Source organism: Medicago sativa, chromosome 1 (assembly GCF_051527215.1).
Source record: "Medicago sativa cultivar Bolivia chromosome 1, Bolivia_mono, whole genome shotgun sequence".
Taxonomy (NCBI): domain Eukaryota; kingdom Viridiplantae; phylum Streptophyta; class Magnoliopsida; order Fabales; family Fabaceae; genus Medicago; species Medicago sativa.
The window spans coordinates 59,833,369-59,854,322 of record NC_140749.1 but is presented as its reverse complement, the minus strand read 5'-3'; the positions used below and the strand labels follow the sequence as shown (position 1 = coordinate 59,854,322).

Below are 20,954 nucleotides of genomic sequence, written 5' to 3'. Positions count from 1 at the left end.
AAATCTTCGAAAAACTTCAAACTCTTTCTGCTTCTTTTCCTTTGAATTCGGTTTGATTCTCCTTTGATTCGAACCTTCACTTGAATGGCGACGGCTTTGCTACCTCTTCTCTGTTAGATCTCGAACCAGAAACTCTTTGTTCTTCGTAATGAGTTTGAATCCGAACAGTGACGGTGCGAAAACGGCTCCGTTTGTGGTTGTGTTTGTGGATTTTGCTGGAAATCCGCGTTTGTGAATTTAAGGTGGTGATGATTCAAAATCGGAGTGTGTTTGTACTTGAGGCTTTGATGAATTGGTAAAAAAAAATGGAATGATTGTTCATGTGTTCTTGAAGTTCTGTGTTGGATCTGGAAAATTCATTTCAATGTTCTTGAGGATTCATGCTTTGATCCGAAAATGTGAGAAAGAAGAGGAAATTAGGGTTTGAGTGATGATAGGCTGCGGCTGTGTCAGTGTGGGAAAATGAAATTCTGTGCAGCCTATCAAAGAGTTTATACGGTTTTGATGATGAACAATGGAGATATTGATTTTCGAAAATGGACTTTGTGTTTGCGTTGGATTTGTTTCCTTTGTCTTCTCCGGCGAAGGTTTCTTGTTGTGAATTGATGAAAAAGAAAATTCAAAACCATTAAGTACATCTAATGGTTTTGGAGTCCAACTCACAGAAACCATTTCGACAGCAAAATGGTTTTGGAGTCCAACTCACGGAAACCATTCCCACGGCAAAATGGTTTTGGAGTACAACTCACAGAAACCATTTCCACAGCAAAATGGTTTTGAAGTACTGTCAAAACCATTAGACAATTATTTTGGTTTCTTATAGAAGACTGTCAAAACCATTAAACCATAATTATGGTTTCAGTAATAATTTCAATGTATAACATCTTAATCATTATTCAAAACCATCTAACAATAATAATTTCATTAAAAACCATTACACAATTATCTTGGTTTCACATACTATCAAAACCATTAAACCATACTTATGGTTTCAGTAATCCATGACCATCAATTCCATTATTTTTTCCGGAGAGTTATTAGTGACTATTTGTGTATGAATAGTCAACTACTTTAAAAAATAATAAAAAATTGATATCTTAAATTGAAAAATACCAATATCAACTACTTTTTTTTTACTGTATGAATGTAAAAAATTGTGAATAATATGTTTAACATAATTTTGTTTTTTTATTTACAAAAAAAATAGAGAAGCAAAAGCAACGAGAATGAAATGAAATGAGAGAGAAAGCGAGAAAGGTTGTTGAAGTTGCTGAGAGATGGATTCGGATTCGAAAGGAGAAAGATGGAGCGGAGCGATGACGAATCTATTAGAAATGAGTTCAATTGTGAATCATATTTGTTCCTTAAGGTTCAACCAGTACCGTCTACTAGGGAAAAAAAACAAGTCTCATGAACAGAAAAAATTGACATCGGTACCCATTAGAATTAAGCTTTCACTTGGGGTGTAGAAAGCAATTATGTTGGGTGTAGAAAGCAATTATGCACGGTGCATAAGGATATCCTTATGCACCATAACCACACCCGACATAAAAAAAGGAATAGAAGACATTCCAACTTAGTTGAGTTGTCTTGCAGATTTCAGTCCTTGTCAGATGCTCATATATATATATATATATATATATATATATATATATATATATATATATTATTAAACAAAAGAAAACAGAAATACAAAAAAATTGGAGAACATAAACATAACCCAGTAAATCCATATAAAGTGTCTGTCAATCCAATTAGGTGATACAAAAAAAATAAAAACAACACTAATGGATGTATAAAGTGCGGTGTATGGACCAACCGTCAACACGGAACGAATCCAAGAACCAACAACTCCTTGCATCAACAACAACAAGCATAACATCTCTTTCGAACCAAACAATCCAACATCAAACAGGTGGACTGATGAGGATTTTGAAACCAAACTTCGTGAACGCCTACAACCCATTGTGTTGCGACCGTAATCTTCACGGCCGTTTATAGCTAAATCCAACAGAAAGCAACTCAAAACCAATTGAAGGCCAGATTGAGGGATGGTCAATCAACGGATCTGAGAACCACGAGCACCCCCAACACGGTAACACCCGAACCCATCACTAGAAGCAACAACGGACAACAAGTTAATGACCATTTCTAGCCTAGAAAACATGTTATGATGCATATCCAGTAACTATCTTTTATGAAACGAACCGGAACACCAAATCGAAACCAAAATCAAAGTTGCAGATTTGAAAGAAACCAAGCGAAACCAACCAACCCTTGCGGGTTTTAGCAGAACCAGAGACCCTTACGGGTTTTTTTGAACCGAACTGGATGGCGACGGTGGCTTGCCACCGCCGTTGAGAAACCAAAGCAGTCAAACCTGAAAAACCAGATCTGATCCAAAACCGAAGCCGATGCCAACGATCAGAGCTTCCATACACACATCTGAACTCGGTGAAACCTTTACACATGAGATAGAACGGTGAACGGAGAAACACCGCTGCAGCGACACCGATTGCAAGAACTTTCTTTGAGAAACCGACCCTAACTGGGTGTCCTTCCAAAAGCCATCGACTCAATCTGCCAGAGTTTTGGAACAGTGACGGTGGTGTGGAGGAAAGGGTCCCTCATCGCACCACCACTCTCACCATATGCATCTTTCTCTAAGCTTTGGAATTGGGTGGGAAAAGAGGGTGGATTATGGTGGTGTTTGAGTTAGAGAAAGAAAGGAGCGTGTTAGAGAGAGAGAGAGAGAGAGAGAGAGAGAGCTGTCAACATTATTTCTCGTTATTTATCGTAAAGAGAAAAAATATATGAAATGAGATGATAAATAGTTAATGGTATTATAGGAAAAAAAGAATCAATTCCAATGGGTTGGTCTAGTGATAGAAATACACGATTTGGGTCATTAGGTTTCAGATTCAAACCCCGATAGTTTCCTTCGAGTAAGATGAATGTAAATCCATTTGTGAGTGCACTTTGAACCTTAAGGTATTCCGTACTTTAAACATAGACACCATCCCCTCCCCTATCCTAGATTTATTTTATAAAAAAAATGTATAATAGTTTATTTTTTTAATACAAAGTAACAAAATCATATTAGTTTCTTTTTTTTTATTTTTTTTTTATCTATTATAGTTTCATTGTTAGCATAAATAACCTTAAAATGACAATTAAAAAAACAAATGTATTGTCTGTAAATTTTGAAGGTAACTTTGATTTTAGAGTGATGCTATATTTCGCGAAGGTATCCACCAACCCATGGCCTATAAAAGTGGTCTCATTTCATGGAAAGTAACTTTGATTTTAGAGCAAAGCAAGCGAATTTCACGAATCCTGCTTTTGTTTAATTTGTTTCCTTTTTATATTGAATAGGTTATAGTATTCTTTTGTTTCTTTCTTTGCTATTCTACTATTTATTAAATAGAAATAGAAAAAGAAAATAAGGACAACGTGTGTCCTCCTCAAAGGCAAATTACCTATCGCCACTGTCATGTTGCTAAAGACCCACTCACTGAAGCTGCTATTAATGCTTATGAAGCTGCATATAACTATGTTAGACTGATGATATAACTTGTTCACCTCAATGATTTTATTATTTTGACAACAAAAGTTAGCTATGGTTTCCACCATCGCCATAGCTCACTTTCATTGTCAGGATAATAAAATCATCGAGAAGTGAGACCAGTTTTATAGGCCATGGCTGCTTCCATGAAATCATTGACGGTGAGTTGAAGTTGTGAATTCGACAGTTGTGGTTTTGTGGACGTATATAAGGCGAGAAATAACATGTGATGATGTGAAAGACCAAACTCATCATTTAAAGCGAGAAACCGAATGAATTAAAGAATACACGTGGGTCTCATGTCATTCGTGAGATATTTGTGAATCACTTTTGCAATATTAAGCATTTTCCTTGATTTAATCATACACCCACATTTTCTTGAGCCCGTTGTCTCATGCTTCGTTTTTTTTTCCGGCACTTTGTGAGCGCCACTCCTTTCACACACTAGTTGCAACATTGGATTGATCAAATTGGATATTTGTATCACAATTGAAAATCCCACCTTATTTGCTTGACGACGTACCCAATTAAGCAACTCATCCCTATCTTTCCATTTAACTTCTCCGGAAAAAAATTAGTCGTGCCAACTTCGTTGGCATCAAGTTGGACGACATCGGAGTCAACATATAATGAAGCTTCAACATGAACAGAAGCTCCATCAACATTTGGTTTGGCCTCAACCTTAAGGGGTTCGACATCTCCGGAATTTTCGACAAAAATTGGTTTTGTCTCTCCCGGATCATCATCCGTGTTCTCAACCATTACTATAAATAAACCATACAAAACTATGAATTAACAACTAACTAATGCATAAACATCAATTGCATAATGAATTAAAAAAAACACTCATTTTTTTTTTGTTGAAAAAGTGGCAGTAGCATGCGTTTTTTGTAACTTTTCATCAGTAGTTAACTAGCGAAATTCATCGGCAGTTAACCGCCGATGCTCCCATGTCAGTGTTCTACGAAAACTGACAGCAAAAACCCAAAAAATAGCAAAAAATGAACGGATTAAAGTGCTTATTACATGTTATTTTTACGTTAAAAGTGTGTTGATACCTCCTAGGATTGATGCTTCAATGATTGGAGCAAGATTGGGTGAAAAATATATTGGATTTGGGGGTTTAGATGGAAGTGGTATGGAGGTTGATGATGAAATATTGAGTAAGGGAGTAGTTGACTGTTATAATATGATGGAATAGCGCATCGACATTTAACTGCCGAGGATTTCAAAAAACCGACGACAGTTAACCGCCGAGGGGTATTTTGATTATTTAATGGTGTGTTTCAGCTTAAACATATGTGTGAACAACAGTTTTCATTAAAGAAAGGACTTCAGGCCCTAAATTTTTCAGGTATCATACTAGGTCTTCGAATATTTTTTACTTTAAATATATTTTCGTAAATCAAATTCCTTAAACATTTTTGCACCTAGCTCATCTGGTAGTTAAATGGAGAGTTGTAAACTTGTAGTCCATGTTGTAAGTCTGATTCTAAAGGTAACTATTTTATTGACTATACATATCTTATATTCTTTTTTTTCTTTAAAATTCTATGAATATGATGTTAGTATTTGAAAATATATTAAGACAAGTTAATAGCAACCAAAATATGCAAAAGTAAAAATTAATTTATATTTGTGTTAGAATTATTGCCACTTCAAGGTTCAACGATTGATAAATAATATCTATATTAAATATTATTTTTAACATATATTATTAATTAAACTAAATTTCTGTTCACAAAAGTTCTTCTACTAATGAAGTTGAGTATAATAGAAGGAGTTAGACTCTCACAACTAGACGAATCAATAACCGAACTCTGACGGAGAGCAATACCCATACTTAATGTCCGACATGTCTCAAATAAAATTACACATGTAGTGTTTTTAAAATTTTATGTTTCTTCCGTAACACACTTAAAAGACCACAATTTGTCCTCGTAAACTTAACTCAGTTGATAAGGACAATGCATAATATATGCAAGGTATGAGGTTTGAACCCCGGACACCAAAAAAAAACCCACAATTTAAAAATCGCTTTAAGCTTACAAATATATAGCCGACACTGTATGCCGACACTGTATCAAACAACTTTTATGTGTATCCAGTGTGCATACGTATACTATATTTTTATGAACTTGAAATTAATTAATTATAAACGGGATTAAGTTGCTCAAAAAAAAAAAGGGATTAAGTATAAAAGAAGTTTTTATCTTTTGAAGAAATGCAAACACAACTGTTTTTTTTTTTTTTTGAGAATAAATGCAAACACAACTTTTTTTGAAGAAAAATGCAAACACAACTTAATCATCACCTAATGCCATTTTACATGGACTCTTAATATTATTTGGTATATTAATTCTTCGTTTTCGGTAAGTATCAAAGTCAATTTTGTTCATGAGGTAAAATGTCAAAGTCGTTAGCCTAACATGATCATGTATCAACTTTATTAAGTTAAGGGAAATGTTAACCGGTGCCCCTAGGGCACTGGTTAAGGATGCTAAAAGAAGAAATTCTAAGTCAAAAAAGATACTTTTTAAGCTTTTAATGCATTGATTACACAACTATCAATGCAAATATTACTATATTTGCTTCCTTAACCTGTGCCCCGGGGGCACTGGTTAACATGACCCTTAAATTAATTAACATTAATCTTATCACATCTTAATGGCATATTAAATAATTTTAGATTTACCGAAAAATAAATAGAGTTAATCTATATCTATATCATATATACGTTTAATCTGGCTGTGAGCTTTATAAATGCATGTGAGTAACCAGTTGTTTGGACAAATTTTTAATCAAACTGTTGTTATTTGATGTGTTATAAATGCATGTGAGTTATTTGATGTTGTATTTCATGTATGTTTTATAGATGCATGTGAGTTTTATACATGTATTTATAACAATTATTTTATAAACTTTTTAAATCTAACTGTTGTATATATTATAAACTTTAAACATTTTAATTTGAAGTTTTATTCGTTTTTAATTTTTTATTTCTAGATAGTGGAATTTGAGGCGTAGATATTGGTATGAATGAATGAATCAGATACACTTATATTATTTGACATTTTTTTTTTGCTAATAATAATATTTAAGATAGAAGGGAGCATGATCTGGATCGACCTTTCCAAACTACATGCTATGGTAAAGTCAACCCTAATGTCCTTAACGAGTATGTTAATTCGATTTTAGAATATCTCAACAATGTTCTTTTATGTGTCTGTATTCACTTCAATAAAATAATAAAACTCTTCTCGTTTTGTTGAACATATTTATTTTATGATATTTTTCAATGGTCCGTTGAACATTTTTATTAAACAATAATAAAATGGACAACCTGCCATCATTTTGTTTTCTCCATCTGTCAAGACATATGCAGATTTCATGTTTACACATCAAAATGGACAAACAAGAGAATAAAAATGAATAAACAAAGGACAGAAAAGGATTCAAATTCAATTTTGAGTTAACTAGGTAGTTTCACACTTTTACCTAATTCCCCTCACCAAATCTTACAAGAACTTTCTTTGCAATTACATATAGGAGTTAATGCATTGTTTATTACCACCAACCTTCCTTCTATAAAACACCCTTCCTTATTTTTCTCATTCATTAAGATAATCACCCTCTTTCATCATCTTCTACTTGCATCATTCAAACTTTCCTCCCAGTCCAAATCAAACATGAAGCACCAAAAAATACTCAAAAAATTCCTTCCAAATCTATTAATACTAGCAACTATCCTAATCCTTTGCACAACAAGGACAATAGCACAAGAAGTTGGTAAACAAGATCATTAGATCAATATTATATTTTTCCATTAATCTTTGAGTATTTCAATTTTTGTTGTTGTTGTTGTATAATTATAGTGATTTGATCTATTTACATTTGTGCAGAGGATGAGCATGAATTTGATTACACAAAAGGTAGCAAAATAGGCCCCTCACATTGGGGTAAAATCAAGAAGGAATGGGCAACATGTAATGATGGGAAAATGCAATCTCCAATTGATATGTCAAGCCATAGAGTGAGGGTGGTGCCAAAGTTAGGAAAATTAAAGAGGCACTATAAGCCCCACAATGCTACTATTAAAAATAGAGGTCATGATATTGAGGTATTTAATCAACCCAGAAAATCATTCATTTCATCATTATGATCTGCATATATCTTTTGTTCTGTTTAATGCATCTATATTTCTTTCTCTGATCTAAATCTAAACTTAAATTTGTTTTTTTTATTGATTGAAATGAAACATTAACTTCTATTGTTTAAATATTGTATGGTTGTTTTTAGATTAATAGAAAGAAAACCCGTATATTTAATCTCTGGTTTGAAAACCCAGATATATCTTATAGAAATGATTATTTAACATCAAATTTTTGGTGCTTTAAAAAATAACATGTCACATAATATATGTCATGAATTTTAGAAATATGTATAAGTCGACAATGTTCCGTTCCGGAAAATACTTCCATGACATTTCTTGGGTGCCATTGGTGCAATCCTGGCCGTTGATGTGTGTTGATGGGTGTGGGGATGTGTGTATGATGTGTGTGTGTGGTGGAGATGGCACCAATGACACCAATGACACACAACTATGACACCAAAGTGGAGCCCGTTCCACCATATGCACTATTCACATAACACTCTTGACCATATTATTCTACTAAGATATAAAGACAAATGATAATATATGAGATGACGTTGGATTTATCTCATTAGTATTTTCAAAATATCAATTTACTTATGTTGAGATTATACTTTATGTTGAGATTTGAGAAAAAAATTGACTAGATGAGTTTTGTTTTGGATACATACTTTATTAGAATAGATAGTTGACTTGGAGATAAAAAAAAAAGTTAGAGAGTGGACCTTTAATAGTTGGCAGCTAGCAAACGCGTCTTTGTCCCTAACTCCCTATCGGTGGTTTTTGTAACGTGTGTGGAAATAATATTACAATTTTTTAATTAATTAGTTTTACAAGATTTATTTTTATAATTTTGTCGAAAAAAAAGATATATTTTTATAAAGTGATGGTGTAAACTATGTTAGACATGCATATCAAATCATGTCAACTATAGACTGTTTTTAAAGACATTTTAAAGTCTATCTAAAAATATAACATATTAGTGAGTTGATCAAATGCATCTGTAAAAAAGTGTACCATTCGGTCTTATTTATAAAAAATATTTGAGTCAATATATATTTATGTATTTGGTCAAAATTTTGTACCAAGTACATCAATTTTTATTGATCCAAAAATTTCTTATAAATAGGACCATATGAAGTAGTAGATTACTTAGATGTCAATATATAAAATCGTTAACTAATAAGAGTACGGTAGTTAATTTTAAATATTACACATGTTAGAAAAACAAATACATCTCTATGTTATTTAGTTCACGCGACCAAGTTTTAAAAGAAGAAATAATACAGAGAAATGACAATTGCGATTAAAAACGCACACAAACAAGTGGATGAGTGGGAGTTTGAGCCTCAGTTATGTTGTTTGGCTAAGTAATTTCAGCATTTTTTTTTGCCATTTTAACTATGATTTATAGACAATTATTTGTTTTTCTAACATGTGTAATGTATTATGTATCTACTTGCATAGGGAAAATGATTTTCTTGTTAAAATAAAATATACAATAAAATACGGATATAGCATGAATTATTTTTATTTTTCTATTGGTAATACATATACATAAAAAAAAAGTGACCAACACATTCTAATAAACACACATGAAGAGGGGGAAGAAATATGTTGGTTTAGGTTCAATCTAGGATTCTATATAAAATGTCTACACAACCAAACTACCAGACTGTAACAACGAGGACTACTATTAGCATATTATTATTAGCATAACTTTATGATAGAATTAGAAATGAATATTGGTAGGTAACTTAACATTAGGCTAATACTGGTAAAGTGAATAAAGATAGCAACCTTCAAAGTACACCATATCTTTTGTTGTGAATGCTCTTAGGTGAATTGTTACGTAGGCCCATTGTGTAAATCTGGTTGTTGTTAAGTTAATGCGACACAGATGAATATTACAGTAGCTGGTAACTTCAAATTTGACAAAACTTTAGAATCTCTTTATAATAAATGATGCAGGTGAAATGGAAGGAAGATGCTGGATCAATAAATATCAATGGTACAGAGTTTTTTCTGCATCAATGTCATTGGCACGCACCTTCTGAACACACCATCAATGGCAGGAGGTTTGTCTTGCTTCCAAATATTCATATCTTTTCACCTGATTTTTAATGTGAAAATTTACACATGTCTAGATGATCATATGAATTCAAGAATTATTTTCCTTGTACACTTTTTTTGGTGGTGTCTAATATCTTTTGGTGGTGATTATTTTTCTCATACAAAATTACATATGAACTTTTTTTAACTCACAATGACACATGCGTTTGTTTCCGAGAAACACAAATTATTTCCAGGAATAACTTATCCGAGAATGAAAATATGATTCCTGGCTATTTGTTAAAAAAAGTGTTTGGCAAATAAATTGACATTCCTAGGAAAATTAGAAGTTACAATTTTTTTAAAAAAATCTATGCATAATATCATGGGAATGCACATTCCCACTTTCTTACATGGGAGTAAATCCATAGGAATAATAGAAGTAACGCCAGGGATATTTATATCTAGGAATATTTTTTTCTCAACCTCATAACAAACATAGGTATAATAATAATTCCCTAGCCATGTATTTCCGGGAATGTCATTCTTAAACTTGAAACAAACACCCCCTTATAATTTTTCAATAGCAAATTACAAAAAAGTAGACGGTATTTAATTACTCCCTCCGTTTCAAAATACATGTTTAATTTTTGCAATGTGCACTATTCACTTGACTTATTTTGACCATACTTTTTAACTAATGTATAAATACAAATATTAACATGTAAGATGTTTGATTTGTCTCGACAAATATTTTCAAAATATTAAAAAATATTTTATCAAATAAAAGGAGTTTGACAAATAAAAATCATTTTATCAAAAAAATCTATTTTGATCCTAAAATGAAAAGCTATTAGGATTAGCTTTTCTCAAAATCTATTTTTTTCAACTACAATGAGGTAACACATGTACAAGTTAAAACTTATTTTTTCAGAAAAATGGATTTTTATAGGTAGTAAGCAAACAAAAATAACTTCAGATTTTTTTTTTAAAATCTCTAAAAAAAAAATCTCTAAATCCTTTTAACATAAAATTTATTTTTTTAAAGTTTAAACAAACGCACCCTAAATGTCAGTGAAAATTATTTCATATCATAGTGTTGTGCTTAGTTCACTTTTTGTTTTGAAAAATAAATGGTGTCTTGTTATTAAATTCATCAAATTTTAAATATTGCAAATGGGCCAACATATATTATTTTAATACCTAGGAATTTAAAAATTAATTTCTTTCATTTTTCTTGATCTTAAATATTAGGTATGACCTTGAGCTACACATGGTCCATGAAAGTGCAAAAGTAAACGGGAAGAGTAAGATAGCTGTTATTGGTCTAATGTATAAAATTGGTCGACCAGATCGTGTTCTCAGCAAGGTAACAATATTTTTTGTTTGGTGATCCAAACCAAAGAAATTAAAACAATATAAATAATCAAATTTATTTATCTAAATAATCAAATTTGCAACGGTTTCAGTTGTCAAAATACATAAAAACCATGGTGGATAATGAAGTTGAAAGGAGCATTGGGGTGTTTGATCCTTCAGAAATCAAGTTGGGTGGCAAGAAGTACTACAGATACATAGGCTCCCTTACTGTCCCTCCTTGCACTGAAGGTGTCATTTGGACTATTAATAAAAAGGTATTATTCATTTTTTTTTACTCTATATCCCTCTGATCTTAAATAATAGGTTTTCGACAAAAACTTTAAATTTAATTTTAGTCATGATGGAAGACGACTATGATCTTCAATTAAGAAAATCGGGTCGACAAACACACCAGTGTCCGTCTGCACGTTAGTTATATACAAAGAAGCATATATATCTTTTTTTTTTTGTTATAGAAAGTCTTCCAGTTTTTTTGATTCACTGAATCTTTGAATTTGCATGATCATCAGATAAGAAGTGTTTCTAGAGGGCAGTTGGAGTTACTAAGAGAAGCTGTCCATGATGTAAGTAATTTTTCTTTTTTTAAAGGGTCCATGATGTAAGTATAATAACTTGCTTTGTTGCATTAATAATTTGCATTGTAAAAATAAACACATTAATTAAATTATAGTCAGTCCATTTCTTTTTTATTTTGGATCTTTTAATGAAGAGAAATAGTAAACTAGTGAATATGATCCAATAAAAGATAAATGTTTGAAATTTACTTATTATTTTGTGAAAAAAAACTTAAAAATATAGAAACAATTTATATATAGATAGGGGTGGAATAGGCCGGGTCGAGCCGGGTTTTGATTCAATAGGTCAGGCCTAGTTGAAAAAAACTAAAACCTAAGTCTGACCTATTATCCAATCAAATGCTTTATTTTAAGCATTTGGTCTAACCTACTCCCTCTGTTTCAAAATGAGTGTCGTTTTAGGTGTTTACACACATATTAAGAAATGCAATGATTAAAAGAAAAAGAATGGTTATTTTACCAAATTATCCTTATTAACTATTGGTTAGTTTTAAAAGTAATACTTTGGAAGTAGTGTGCTGAGTATTAATGGAGGGTACAATTGAAAAGAAAAAGTTATTATTGCATTAAAAACTGAAAGTGACATTCATTTTGAAACAATTTTTTTTGGTTAAAGCGACACTCATTTTGAAACGGATGGAGTATTATAGTTTGTACTAACAATTTTAAATATAACATTGTACCTATTTATAAAAAAGTTAATAAACCTATATTTTTTAAAAGGCTAATGGGTCAATAAAATTTTGTAAAGCATATACATCCATTTTCCCCCACTTTATTAGTGTGTGCGTTTCTCACACACACACATATATTGTATATCTAATAAAAATTTGTAGAACTAGCACATTTATTTTGTAGAGGCTAATACATGTGTTTTGACAACTCTCTCATACTCTGATTGTACTTTTATTCTCTCTCTTCCTTTTTCTCTCTATTGTTATTGTCCAATAAGAAGGGAGAAAAAAAGTTGTCCCTCAAAGTTGTTTAAAATTGATTGTCAAAATATCATTCATCTTATATAATACACGTGTATTAGCCTCTACAAAATACACCAAAGTTGTTAAAAATGATTGTTCACATATCATTTCTCAATTCATTATATAATGTAGTATATAATTACACGCCTGACAGGTCTAGTAAAGTTTTCTATAAGTCTTAGCCTGACCTTTTTAGAAAGCTTAAGCCTAACTTATTTAATAAACGAGTTAGGCCGAGCCGAACTTTAAGTAGGCCGGGTCATAGACCCTTGACGAACAGTCTGACCTATTCCGACCTCTATATATAGAGACCATGGAGTATTCATTAATAACATATAGAGACTGTGGAGTATTCATTAATAACATTGAGCAATTTGGTTTTGGAAATGAAAATTTGGAAACCAGCTTGAAACATATATATGTAATTATTACTTGCTTTTTTTTGGAGGAATAATTATTACTTACTTGTGAACCACTCTATATATGGCAGCATGCAGAGAAGAATGCAAGACCTGTTCAACTCCTGAATAGAAGAGAGATACAACTCTATGGCCCAAAACGAAAGGAATGAAATAGCCACTATTTATTTTCTATATATATATTTTTTTGCAGCAGTACAATAATACAGTTTTTGATTTCCTTGCTCCTATAGGCAGTCCTGTAAGATTTCTAGCATTTTGTTTTAGAATATATTATTAGAGATACATAGTTTAGTTACAAGGAGTACTAGTCCTATTAGTATATATAGGTGTAACCTCCCCATAAGTGGGTTAACTCTCTTATATTGTAACATTTCATTTTCCATCAATAGAAAGAATTCACAAGCTTTTCTCTCCTTCATCAATGGATGCCATGTTTCATAACATGGTATCAGAGCAATCTTGGTATCCACCTTGAAGGATATTTTCCGCTGCATTTTCTTGAGAAAATTCAATTTTCTCACTTTTATTTTTTTCCTTTCTCTTTCCAATTTTCTTTTTCTCCTTTCACACTCCTTCGTTTTCTGTTGTTCTTGATTCTGTTACAATCTCAACAATGAGATTCAGTTTTCTTTCTCATCACCTTTATCCTGTAATCGAATCCGTTTTTTGTTATTGATTTGTTCGATCGATTTCTCATTCGATCCGCATCTCAATTTCATTCGATTCCTTTACATTTTTTATCGATCGATTGCTTCGTCATTCTGTTTGTGTTTTTTTCCCAAATCTTAGGGTTTGCGATTCAGTTACAATCGCGATTACCTTTCTCTCACGATCCTTTGTTCAATTCGCAATTCGAATTCAGTTTCGCTTTTCAAATTCTATACAGATTTCATTCTCAACACTTGCAGAAGTGCTTTTGATTCAAATTTGGAAAAAGTGTGTTTCAGATAAGATGTTTCAGAAAAGCGCGTTTTCCATAAGCTGTTACACCAGTGGATCATCATCTTCCACCGGTGGATCATCATCTTCCACCAGTGGAAATAGATTTGGACATTTCTCAACCTGGTTCTGTTTTGTGAAGTGCTTTTAGGAGGAGTAATTTCGGTTCAGATTTTGGAATCGCGTTTCTGGATGTCTTCATGTTTCTACTTCACTTTCTGTGATTGATCCAGTTGTTGTGATGGATTTCACCTTGATCAGCTTCATTCGTACCTTGCATATTGCTTCCAAGGTGTTTGTTGAAAGTCCTCAATGGAAGACTTATTGGTTTTTGCTCAGAAGTTATTTGTTCAGCTGGTATATGATGAAACTTCTTGTACAAATCAACTTTGTCAGCTTCCTTTAGTGCATTGGTTTCTCAATTTGGTACATTGATCCTCCCTTTGGTTGTGTATATGCTGACTTATGAGAGGTATGTTCTTATACTTGTGGATTGCCAATTATTGGTTTGGAGATACATTTGTGAAACTTGGTTGGTGTATAGCATGGGAATCATACTTTCTTATACACACCTTTGGAACTTTGATCTATGTTGGTTATTGCTTATGGTGAACTTAGATGCTGAATACATGGCCTTATGTAGAATTGTAATTATGGCTTATTGCAATTTCAACATATCTTGTTGGCAAGTTACATTCAGTTTTTAGCCATCTATCATTGTGGACCTAAGGCACTTTTTCAAGAGATTTTATCGAAGTGTATGGTGTAAGATTGAATGGTATTGCATCTGCATCTCCCTTATACGCCTTAAGTCTATGTGGCTTTCTTCATCAGTTTTAGCAGATTGTCTTTAACACTTGGCTCCCTTCTTTTATGCGTTCTACATGGCATTTTCATGTCCTTGGTGGTGAGGTTTATGCTTCTGGCTCAGTTTTGGATTGTTGGAAGATTCTTGGATTGATTACTTTTCCATGGTTTCTTTGTCCTGGATCGTTGTTTGGAGTGGTTGCTTTCTGCAGCTTTGTGATTTGGCCTATTATTTGTTTCTGGCTATTGTGACAATTGAAGACTATTTTTTGGATTTGGTTTAGCTTCATTATTGGAAGCATTGGTTTTGGCCTATGGTTTGAATGCATCAACATGGATTTGTTTTCTATGGTTTGAAGACACATCACATGGCTATGCATCTCTATTGGTTTGCCATTGTTTTTTTTTTTGTCTCGGCTTGGCATAGGAGGGCATCACTTTTATCTTTGGAAGCTTGGTTTTGTTGCTTCATGGTCCTTTTGGTGTGAAGTTTGTTCAACATTTGACCTCCTTCCATTGTTGACTATGGCTCTTCCTTGCATTTGGTTTTTCTTGTCTCGGCTCGGCATTGGAAGGGCACCACTTTTATCTTTGGAACCTTGGTCTTGTATATGACCTCATTCCATTGTAGACTATGGCTCTTCCTTGCACTTCTTTTTGGATATCATCATTGTTTTTGGATATCCTTGTTCTTCTTGTCTTGTGCTTCTTTCTTGAGTTCTTGAGAACTCTTGATGGTTAAGCGTTGTGCCTTAATTGGCTTTGTTGATATTGGCTTCTACCGGATGGTGGTTAAGCGTTGCTTTGATGCTCCTTCCTTCCATTGGTTCAACCTTGAGTTGTGGTTGCTTCATGTTGGATGAGCACTTGTTTGATATTTTTCTTAGCCGATGTATTTCCGGCATCTTTCCTTGTATTTTCTCATTTCAAGTTGGATGTGTTTTTGAACACCTTCCAACTTGAGGAGGACTATTAGAGATACATAGTTTAGTTACAAGGAGTACTAGTCCTATTAGTATATATAGGTGTAACCTCCCCATAAGTGGGTTAACTCTCTTATATTGTAACATTTCATTTTCCATCAATAGAAAGAATTCACAAGCTTTTCTCTCATTCATCAATGGATGCCATGTTTCATAACATATATCCCATTCATTTTGTATACCAACGTTATTAGAACCACACATATAAGTACAATAATTTTGTTTTACAATATAGCCCCCCATTCACTTTACAATATTAGAAGCAAATGTTTGTCAGTTAGTAGGTATGTTTTTTTTTAAGAAGGCAAAGAAATGTATTACTTATATTAAGGCACAAGGAGTGCCAAGGATAAAAATGCACAAAGAGTCACCAAGCAAACATGCAAAGAGACAAACTAAAGAAGGAGGTACATCACTTCCATTGTTCTTTCTTTCTATCACGTAGAGAGAAAAAGCGTATGTTTTGAATTTCCAATTTGAAATGTTGTGGAGGATCGAGCTGTTCCACACACAAAAAACTACCACAACCTAAACCCTAACCCTAGGGTTCGCATAAACTGCAATTGCAAACTTTTCATTATTTGTCACAAGGTTGTACCGCTTGCAATCCTACCCATCAATGGTAGGCGATTATATTGCAAGAGTGCAATGAGATGTTTTGATAGAGGAGAAAAGAGCTCGAAATCTTTTTGTCATGTTTACGTGAAATTGAGATGTTTGACGAATGGAAACAATGTTAAAGGACAAGGGAATGTTTGTTAATTTGATAGAAAAACTAGGAAAGTCAATGTTCACTTAAAAACTAGAGGAGGTGTTTGTTTTATTTAAGAACACTTCAAGAAGGTAAGTGTAATTTACAGTTAAAATCACTACAAGAAAATATAGATTTTGCTACCATTTTTTTACTACAAATTATAATGCTAGTAAATCTGAATTAAAAATACTACTGAAAAACCACAAAAACTTATTACTCCCTCCGTCCCAATTGATTTGACCTCTTGACTCATTTCACACATATTAAGAAAAATGTATAAATAAAGGGGAAAGTGGAATATATTGTATTGGGAATGATAAAAGTAGTATTATTTAGTGTTATATTGTATTGGGAATGATGAAAGTTGTATTGAAAATTGAAATGGGTCAGTTATTTTGGGATACTTTTTTTTTCGAAAATGGGTCAGTTATTCCGGGACGGAGGGAGTATTACTATTTTTATTTATTTTTAACTTATATTACTTTTGATTAATTTTTTTTCCCTCAAAGTCCCAAACAAAAACAAAAACACGTTCACGAGTCTCTCTTCTTCACCATTCTCTCTCCGTCGAATCTCTCTCCGTCGCCGTCGCAGATCACCGATTCACCATATCCGTCCACCATCACCGTCGAATCTCTCTCCGTCGCCGTCTCCGATCACTATTCACCAGTCACATCTCCGATTGCCGATTAACCGTCTCCAATCACCGTCACCGCCATCTTTCACAATCAAGCTTCACGCACAACTTTCAGATCTAACGGAACGATTTCATCTTCACAAACAAACAGATCTAACGGAGCTTCACTTCACATACAACTTTCAGATCTAACGGAAACTATTCCATCTACGAGCTTGATTGCATGTTCGATTTTCCCTTCCTGTGTGATTTTGTTGAATTGATCTTCGATTTTGAAATTATGCGAATCTGGTTTATCGGTGAGTTTCCTTTTTGAATTGAAACTTAATTTCTATTCATGTCAATCTGCTATTCGATTGTGATTGTTTCTTAAATTGACGTGTTCAATTTTGTTATTGTTAGGTAAGCTCTTTGCAATTTTAATGTATGAAGATTTTCTTTAGATTCAGGTAAATTTGATCTCTTCAATGGCAGAAGAGTTTGTTCTACCAAGGTAGATGATAATCCTGAAGCGAAGGCGTTGAAGGTTAATAAGGTGCTTTATACATTCATGATGAAACGGTATCTTTCATCAAATTGTTTCATCTTTGCTTTATTACAACTTGTTCTTTAGGACAACTATTCGATAATGAAATTTTAATTAATTTAATTTGATCTGAGATAGTTTGATAAATGTAAAATTCTATTTCCAATATTTATGGAAGCTCATCATTTGACTTTTAACTTTTTTGATGGAATATTCTGGCTTTTATGTGGTTTATGGTGTGTCCACTTTATCAATTTACTATTGAATACTTTGGTTTTTATCAGTTTATCATCTTAATTCAATACCATATGTACTTGGCTTTACTTCTAGTGATAGTGATCTTGTTGGACTTGGATATTACTCAAAGAGTTACAGTATTACTAGTTATTTCAAAAGGTGTAGTTGGGAATTATATGTAATGGTTTTATTGGATTGTTCACCTTTGTGGCTGTAGCTTAATATATTGTTACGTGTTTACATGACAACCTCATAGGTATTGAAGGATCAGTTATGATTGTAGCAGGGACCATATGCAAATGACAAAACTGATGATTGAGAATGACAACTCTGTTAGCAGGATCATTGCAGTTGTTCCTGGTCAGGTGTTTCTAATTAACCTTTAGCCTATACTTTTAGCTTTAGTACTCTCATAATGTAATTTAGTGTTGGTTCTCAGGGGCTGGAGCTATTTATGTCTGGTTCATTCCTTATATCAAGTAGAGTTACTAATGACTATGGTGGTATATACCTTACTTCCAAATACAAAGGTATGCACCACCATCACTTTTTGGAATATGTCTGGTTCATTCCTTATATCAAGTAGAGTTACCTATGACTATGGTGTTATATACCTTATGCTCTGTATCTTATGCACTAAATCAAGAGATTCTGATCAAGATGAATGAGAAAACGAGTAAAGGAAAATTTTGGGTAAGTCACCGAACTTTACTTCCTTTGTTGTTGGCTTAATCATTATTATCTAATCCTCTTATTATAATCGAATTCTATGTGAGGCAAGTGGTGAACGCAGTTTTTCCTTTCCTTTCGCGTTTTGGTAGTGTAGCTGCGGCTGTTTGGAATTGGTCTTCAGTTTGTGCATCTGGGGTGTTCTGTTAACATTGCATGGATGTTTTGGTTAGGGATGTTTGGTGTGAAATAACCTGCATACTTTTGCAGTAGTTGATCAGATTTGTGTTGTTTTGTTGTCTCGGTCCTGTTTTGGGGTGGGAATGATCTAACATTGCTTGTGTTGTTTCAGTGTTTGAAGTCAATTGGGGGTTCACTTGATTGGTGTTTGCTCATATTTGATTTAAGCTCGATTTGAGTTTATTATACTGTTTGACAGTGATGTATTACTATGTATGTTTATTGACTAGTTGATTTTATAGAATTTTAAGAAGTTCTTAACAGTTTATCATATATTAACACAATCAATCCTCTTGTTTGAGGGATGTTTTTGTACTAGTTCATTTAAGTTTTTAGTCAATCTTCCTGTTTTCATATTTATTTGCTACTGTGAGTCTCACAATTGATGTGATCTGACTCTAAAGTGTGTTTATATGTAGCGGACGCCCTCACCTTAGAAGATTTTGATTGTGTTTTATTCACATTTATGTGCAGTTTTTTTTTTTGAAAGATTTATGTGCAGTTGTTAGAAGCACTAGATTGGAAATTTATGAACGAACCTGATATGGTAATGACTCAGATTTTTGTATTTTTTACAATAATAAATTTTTCCTTCTGTCAAATTTTTAAGTTGACCTACTGTTTTGCAAATTTTAGAAAACAAATGCTGACTCTGTGGAGGAATTGAATAATGATGGCTATCTTCCTTCAAATAAGGTAAGAATAATGGAGTGTTCTGCATTCATATTCATGTTTTACCTCGTTATATATGTAAGTTACTGGCTCGTTATATAGTTAGTTTAGTTACTCAAAGTTTTCCTTTATCAGCTTGTCACTTGTTATGTGGCTCCAGTTTGAAGTTGAATGTGAAAAAAATGCAAAGATGTGAAGGAATTATATTTACATGCAATGCAGTTCAATGGTTTTTTTTTTCTGTGTGCTATACTACTAAGCTTATTTGATGATGAACATACTCAGATTGTATTTTTATTTTTGTATTTTGCTCTAAACTGGACCGATTTTTCTTTACTCACGAGGTGAGCTGATTTTCACTAAGGATTTTCATGCTCTGTTCTTATCAAATTTATACCTGCTCTGTTCATTTTATTTGTGCTTATCAAATTTCAATGTGTAATATGTGTATTGAGGAATCATTTCATATTGATATCATTTCATTTGCCTTGCACAGAAGCAGAAGGTTCAACATGTGGAAAGAGTGATTCGGCATTTCCCTTAAACAAAGCCTATAGCTGCTGCTAATGCTAAAAAAAGTAAAACCGAACTGTCAGACAATCTTCTAGATGCAGTGAGTTTAAGTTTCATTACTGATCTTCTGTCCTTTAATTTTGTAAATATGTCAACATAGGCGAAATCATTGGGTTTTGATTAAATATTATCCACTCGACCCTTGCAGGTATTTGGCGGCTTGTAATGCATATTTTGATCAATCTACCAACCTAGGATGATACTACATTGATGTATTTATTCATTTGCAATGATTTATCTAGAAAGTTCTAACAAGCAAGATATGATTTTCCATGCTACATAACTGTGGAATTTCAATAATCTCTGTTTTTTTTCCTTTTGAGGGATTGCGTTTAGCCTTTCAATAATCTCTGTTTTTTTTCCTTTTGAGGGATTGCGTTTAGCCTCTCTTGATAGTGAATTACTTGTATGAGACCTAAATTGTTATCGATACTATTTTTGCATTTCTTGTGGTGTTTAACTAAAGTTTCTTATTAATTGATTGGTAGTGATTTAAATGTCAAAAGGTCCTAATTGCGAGGATCAATTAAAGAATTTTTTTTTAAAATTTATGCTGTAGATTTGCTATGGAATTGCTTAGACAAGTCTTAGTTATGTTGCTGTGAATTTGTTGTGAAATTGCTATGATAAGTCATGGTTATTTTGCTGTGGAAAATTCATTTTGAATGCTTTTTTGCTGCGGATTCACTAGAAATTTGCTAGGATTTTCGTTCTTCTAGCTACGGATTTACTAAGAACTAATTCCCTAACAAATTTGTCTCTCAATCCATGCTACGGCCAAATCAATAGGTAT

The 20,954-nt window shown here is 32.8% G+C and overlaps 2 protein-coding genes across 40 annotated transcripts; both read left to right on the top strand.

Moving 5' to 3' along the window:
• The first annotated feature begins 6,946 nt into the window (after positions 1-6,946).
• On the top strand, positions 6,947-13,337 carry LOC146955929 (alpha carbonic anhydrase 7-like). Its single transcript, XM_085724834.1, has 7 exons — positions 6,947-7,354; positions 7,468-7,685; positions 9,690-9,796; positions 11,025-11,139; positions 11,240-11,404; positions 11,660-11,713; positions 13,193-13,337. Exons 1-7 carry the CDS (start codon positions 7,255-7,257, stop codon positions 13,271-13,273), a joined length of 840 nt encoding a protein of 279 aa, XP_085580960.1. The 5' UTR covers positions 6,947-7,254; the 3' UTR covers positions 13,274-13,337.
• Positions 13,338-17,078: 3,741 nt separating this feature from the next.
• LOC146955928 (uncharacterized) lies at positions 17,079-20,604 on the top strand. 39 transcript variants are annotated; one of them, XM_085724890.1, is made up of 9 exons: positions 17,079-17,543; positions 17,719-17,805; positions 18,264-18,372; positions 18,447-18,537; positions 18,633-18,700; positions 19,407-19,463; positions 19,553-19,666; positions 20,091-20,201; positions 20,310-20,604. In XM_085724890.1, the coding sequence occupies exons 3-8, from the start codon at positions 18,301-18,303 to the stop codon at positions 20,130-20,132; spliced, it is 444 nt and encodes a 147-aa protein (XP_085581016.1). In that variant the 5' UTR covers positions 17,079-17,543; positions 17,719-17,805; positions 18,264-18,300; the 3' UTR covers positions 20,133-20,201; positions 20,310-20,604. The 39 variants fall into 39 exon arrangements, 32 of the variants coding, with proteins under 32 accessions (XP_085581016.1, XP_085580999.1, XP_085581010.1 ...); XM_085724873.1 differs by having other exon boundaries at positions 17,688-17,805; XM_085724884.1 differs by having other exon boundaries at positions 17,080-17,543; positions 17,688-17,770.
• The last annotated feature ends 350 nt before the right edge of the window (positions 20,605-20,954 follow it).